Here is a 6000-nt window from a genome sequence, read left to right as displayed (position 1 = left end):
ATTTCTCCCCGAAAGCATACTTTGGTGCTTAAAAAGGGAAGGCATAGATGTGTACTGCTTGGTTTCCTGGAGGTGGAATCCCACTATGCTTGCTACTTGAGTGAGCATAAGGATCCCTAATGCCATTCATTTATATATTCATATAGCACTTCTATATGCCCCAACGGGATTAGGCACATTGGTCTATTGGGGCAGGTGGAAACAGAGATGTAGAACTGATTCAGACTCTCTCTGAGCAGCTCCTCCAGGAGGCCACTGTGGAGATGTTGGGCGGGAGCTCAGAAGGCATTGGGGGGCATATGACCAGAGGAGGCAGTAGGAGGTATAGGAGAGGCTGATCCCTGAAGGGGAGAATGTAGAGTGAGAAGATGAGGCTAAAGTTTGAATCTTGGGGACATTAATCAAAGTGATGCTTAAAGCTTTGCTGTTGATGATTTTAAATGGAGAAATTGAGTAAATAAGATATTTCCCGGGTCGGTATATTGGTTGCCTAAAGAGTATTTTCTCACCAGGAATGGTCATATACACTTGTTTTAGAATACCAGGGACTGCGGAGGTGGTGGGATGGTTACCTCTTTTTCTTAGGGCCTAAGAACTTAAGTTTCCAGGAATTGGACCAATTTAGCTACTAAACGAAATTCAACACGGGGCTACCCAGATCCTTCTGTTTTGATTTGCCTTGAAAGCTAAAGAGTTTAGGAAAAGGAGAGTGAGGAGACTATATTAATCCCAGGAATTGAACAGAGCAAAAATCTCTGTTGCTCTTGTACTTAAAACATCTCTACCACATGGGCTTATCCTTTACACTCTATTTAGGGGTTCATATGTGCAAACATTCCCTGCCCCCAGTTAGCCAGTGCTGGGGTGGGTAACCTTCTCTGCTCCTCCTGTTTCTTGTATTCTAGCACCACACTCATCAAAATCATTCCTTGTTGGGGGCTGGCCCAGTGGCGCAGTGGTTAAGTTCGCGTGCTCCACTCCCGTGGCCCGGGGTTTGCAGGTTCCGATCCTGGGTGTAGGTGTGTGCACCACTTATCAAACCATACTGTGGCGGCGTCCCATATAAAGTAGAGGAATATGAGCACGGATGTTAGCCCAAGGCCAGTCTTCCTCAGCAAAAAAAAGAGGATAATTAGCAACAGATGTTAGCTCAGGGCTGATCTGCCTCCCCCCCCCCCCCCCCAAAATCTTTCCTTGTCCTTCCGGGTGTTTCCAGCGCTGTGACCTGGATGTGCGCTCTTGCTCTTAGAACCCCAGGGAACTTTGCTTTCCCCTCTTCTATGACCCTTAGCTTATTCTAACACATTATTATGGGCCTTTATCTGTCAGATGGGGATACTTCTTGAAGAAGGCTTTTGTCTGGCCTGTCGCTGGTGTCTCCCAGCTTTACCTGGAGCTTCATAATTGCTGGTGCTCCTAGCACTTGCGGAACTGGGGTGCTCAGTCTCCTTGGAGAGAGAGGATCTTCGGATAGACTAGCTGAGGAACTCTCCCCTCAGGGGCCTAAAGGCCAGTAACGTACTGGAATGTCCAGGAGTGACCTCATAAAGCAAGGATTCTCTTCGTGGACACTGCTCTGCAGCCTCTTGGAATCTAGTTGCCCAAGAAATCCCTAAGCAGAGATTTTCTGTTGGATGATAAAAGCAAGGAATAAAAGTTGAACATTTGGAAAATGTCTCAACACTTTCATCACCAGAACCAAACGAGAGTCATTTCTAGTTCGCTGTTAGATAATGCATCGGAGATGTTCTGTGCAAGATTCAGGAAACTTCAGTAAATATTCTCTATTTCTATTGCTTGTTAAGAAATGTGAAAGTGGCAGTTTGGGGGCAGGGTGCCAGTGTTCTCTTAGCCTCCTCCCACAAGTTCTCATCCACTTCCCAGAACAGGGTGCACATCCTTGATAATCTAGTTTCTCTGACTAATGAGGTTGGTGAAGCCTCAGCCGAACATTTTGCTTCTTCAGCTTTAATATCACGACTGACTGGTTAAATCAGACATTCAGACATGCTGCTATGTGACCTGTAGACTGAGTGACTAGATTGACTCCATTTTGTCCTTTTTGATTAGCCACTGTGTGAGATCATTTGAAGGCTTTTTTTTTTTGATAATAGATCCCATCTCAAATCAGATAATGAAAATTACACATCTTGTTTTTATGGATTATAAAAGTATATACATTCTGTATTTTTTTACTGTTATGAGAATATGTTCATTTGTTACATATAATGGAAAAAAAGTTATACATACTCTGAGAAACATTGCAAAACATAAATATAAATAAACAGGAAAAAGAATCACCTATAACCTCACCATCCATAGGGAGACACTTATCAACAGTTTGGCAAATTTTCTGCCGAGTTTTTTCCTACCCGTTTTTGCACAGTTGAGATAATTTTGAGTTGAGAATTTTGTATCTTGTTTTGTTTTTATGTTTTGCTCTCCGGTGGATCATAAACATTTTTCTAAATCATGAAAGATGCATAGACATATTTTAGTATCTATATAATATTCCATAAGATGGATATACCGTAATTTATTTAACCAGTCCTTTTTGTTAGATTTTTAAATTGTTTCCAAGTTCTCACTCTGTAAATAATCTGGATAAACATGTTTGGCCAAAGTCACATTTCAGATTGTATTCTCTTGGGGTAGATTCCTTGGGTCAGAGGATATGAACAGTTTTAAGGCTTTTCAGAAAAGTTGGTCAATTTACATTCTCCAGGCAGTTTATGAGAATGCCCTGTCATACTACACTTTTGCCAGCATTAAATATTGTAATGTGTAAGTCTTTGCTAATTATATAAGCAAAAATAATGGTTTTACTTAATTTGCATCTTCCTGATTCATACTGCTACTGAACATTTTGGGGGAAGTTCATTGCTGTTTGTGTTTCTTTCATGAGTTGACTGTGTGTTTGCCCATTTTTTCTTAGGGTGTTCAGTTTTTTATCATTCATTTGTAAGAACATGTATGGGTGATTACTTGATTATTATCAGTTTTCCTTACTAGGGTGACAATATAGTCATGTGCTACATAATGATGTTTTGTTCAGTATGGACCGCATATATGATGGTGGTCCCGTAAGATTAGTACCATATAGCCTAGGTGTGTAGTAGGCTATGCCACCTAGATTTGTGTAAGTACTGTAGGGGAGGAAGAAATTTTCCTCTACCCTTCTAGTTTCTTCTTGCTGGTTTAAGAATTAAATTGACATGAGACAGATTAACAGGAGAAAAACAAAAGTCTAATAATGTGTATACATGGGAGAAACCCAGGAAAACCAAGTAACTTGACAACATGGCCGAAGCCCTCACCTTAAATACTATCCTCAGCTAAAGACGAAAGAAGATGGTTGGGGTGGGGAGAGTCAGGAACTTCAAAGGGAAGGTAGGCAATTCACAGGTGGGTGAAAAGGAGCAAACGTTTGGAAAACAAATGTTTGGCCACACAGAGGCAGAAGAACACAGAAGGGAGCCCAACAAACAGGCTTTTCTAGGTTCCTCCCTGTCTACCACCTAGTTCATGTTATGCTAAAGTGATAGCTCACTTCCTGAGGCAGGTTTCTTTTTAATCTGAATTCATTTAGGCAGTCAAGGGGGACATAAAACAAACTTTCTCAGTCTTTGTTTCTTAAAAATAATCGGCCTAAAATAATTCTTATGTTAAAGAGATACATTTTAGAGTGGCAAATTTTGTTCCTTTTCAGTACACTCTGTGATGTTTGCACAACAACGAAATTGCTTAAGGCTGCATTTCTTAGAACGTATCCCTGTCCTTAAGTGACGCATGACTATATTTAGTTTTGCTCACATTATATCCCCAGTGCTTACTGTATTGCCCAGCATGTAGTAGACGCTCAGTAAAAACTTGTTGAATGAGTATATGAGTTGACTAGTAGTCACTTAAAAATTTGTTGAATGAGTAACTGAAGATGATGCTTTGTTTTGCTTATGAAAACAAAGTGGTGACTATTTTTCAGAGGCCTAGGGAGAAGGACCAGTAACTGAGTGGGGACAGACCATCAGTGATCACCATAAATATTTCAGTGGTCATTTAGTTAGCATTTCATTGCAATTTTAAAGTATATGTACATTCACAGGAGGGGGAAAGCAGACCTTAGTCCCTACAAAAAAATACACATTGTTTTGGGATCTAGCTGTGTTGTAAGATAATCATACCTCTTATTCAACTTTTCGACAGGAGGAAAGATACTCAGTGTCAGGCATTTGTGAAGAGAATCGTAATGAGCCGTCTCTTTAAGATAATTATGATTAGCACTATTTCAATGAATGCGTTTTCTCTGGTCTTGTGGACTGATTATAAAACAAGATACAAATTGTTCACACTTTATGAGGTAAGTAGACAAAACAGGTCCATTTTCTTCTGTTTCATCTGTTTTGTTTCTGAAAATGTTATAAGATTTTCAAGGCATTTTGTTCAAGAAAGTTTTCTGTAGAAAAATTCTAAAGACTTTTAAAATATACTCTTAAAATCTGAGAAGATGGCGGCAGCAGTAGCAGTGGTGACTTGGGTTTTCTTTTTCTTTTTTTTTTGTGATGTGTTTTTCTTTTCTTTTTTTGGGGAAGATCAGCCCTGAGCTAACATCTGCCAATCCTCCTCTTTTTGCTGAGGAAGACTGGCCCTGGGCTAACATCCGTGCCCATCTTCCTCCACTTTATATGGGACACCGCCACAGCATGGCTTGACAAGTGGTGCATCGGTGCGCGCCCGGGATCCGAACTGGTGAACCTGGGCCGCCGCAGTGGAGCGAGCGCACTTAACCGCTTGCGCCACCGGGCCAGCCCCGTGTGACATGTTTTTTTAATCTCCCTGAATCCCCTCTTAAAAAAAGACAGAGCAACTAGATAGCAAAACCAAAAACCTGTGGGCAGCATTCACGTCAAAACTAGTTAACAAGGTATCCTTACTGACAGCCACAACTGCGTAGTATTAGCCTCTGTGGGAGAGGAAGCAAAGGGAAGTCAACAGCTATTCACTGGAAAGTATGATGGGCTGATGTGAGAACAGCAGTTGATACCGGGAAGGGTGTTGCCTAATACTGGGTTAGTGCAAGAGGGTCCTGGTAGTTTCTGAAGAGGCTAGAATAGTCCAGACCCTATGAACTTTCAGAACTGGTTAGCTAGGGCTCCCTTCAAGGACGAGGCCTCACACTTAGGAGAAGTACTAGAAGTGGAATAAAAATTGAGCAGGTTTGAGACCCAGGGATGAAGAAAGAGAAAGTCCAGATAAAATTAGAGAAGGGAAACAGAGCCAAGAAACCTCAAAAATCAAGCTACTGGATTTTAAAACACAACACAGAAACAGAAGAGGGAGTTATGTGAAGTTAGAACCACACTTTCTAAAAGTTCAGGAAAACTAATTTCAAATAAAAAAAAGTACAATAGAAAAAGAGTATAAGAAAAAAAGAGAATAACGTGGAGAATAATATCCCTGGTAGATAATGAAAGCCCACCACAAAGAGATGTCCAATAAACAGATAAAAACTGTAGCATATTATTTCAATACAAAGTAAATGTTTACGAGAATGATACAAGATAGGAAAGAACAGAAGTGAGATGACAAAATTCAGGAAAGAATTAAAAGAAAAATCATTTGAAAAATGGAGACTAAACTAGACTAAGAGCAATTAAATAGAACAGATAATAGCTTATGAGAAATATAGGATTAAATGAGGAAATTTTAAAACATTAATAAGAAATGAAGAGATAAAAAGGATTCAAGAGAAAATTATGAATATTGAAGATGAGGAAAAAAGATCCAACGTAAGGATAATAGGAGTCCCTGAATTGGAAACAAAAACAAAGTAAAGGAACAGAACAAAACTCTAAAATATATAATCTAAGAAAAGTTACCTGAAATAAAAGTACTGAAATGATATATTGAAAGAGCACACGTTACATACCTGAAAATATGGACTTAGAGCAACAAACACCAAAACATATTCTGGTCAAATTATTAGACTTAAAAGGAAAGAGG

General features: G+C 39.8%; 1 protein-coding gene across 3 annotated transcripts in view; it reads left to right on the top strand.

Moving 5' to 3' along the window:
• Positions 1 to 1442: 1442 nt before the first annotated feature.
• CATSPER3 (cation channel sperm associated 3) overlaps positions 1443 to 6000 on the top strand; it is a 30242-nt gene continuing 25684 nt past the window's right edge. For 2 of the 3 annotated variants that reach the window (XM_004420182.3, XM_087430301.1), the window contains exons 1-2: positions 1443 to 1773; positions 4204 to 4357. In XM_004420182.3, the coding sequence (XP_004420239.1) occupies positions 1673 to 1773; positions 4204 to 4357 (255 nt within the window). In that variant the 5' untranslated portion in view covers positions 1443 to 1672. Of the gene's footprint in view, positions 1774 to 4156; positions 4358 to 6000 lie in introns of those variants that run through there. The other variant, XM_014795911.2, reaches the window with a different exon arrangement.

Source organism: Ceratotherium simum, chromosome 4 (genome assembly GCF_057802395.1).
Source record: "Ceratotherium simum simum isolate JZ-2026a chromosome 4, ASM5780239v1, whole genome shotgun sequence".
Classification (NCBI taxonomy): Eukaryota; Metazoa; Chordata; class Mammalia; order Perissodactyla; family Rhinocerotidae; genus Ceratotherium; species Ceratotherium simum.
This window is presented reverse-complemented; position numbering and strand designations above follow the sequence as displayed.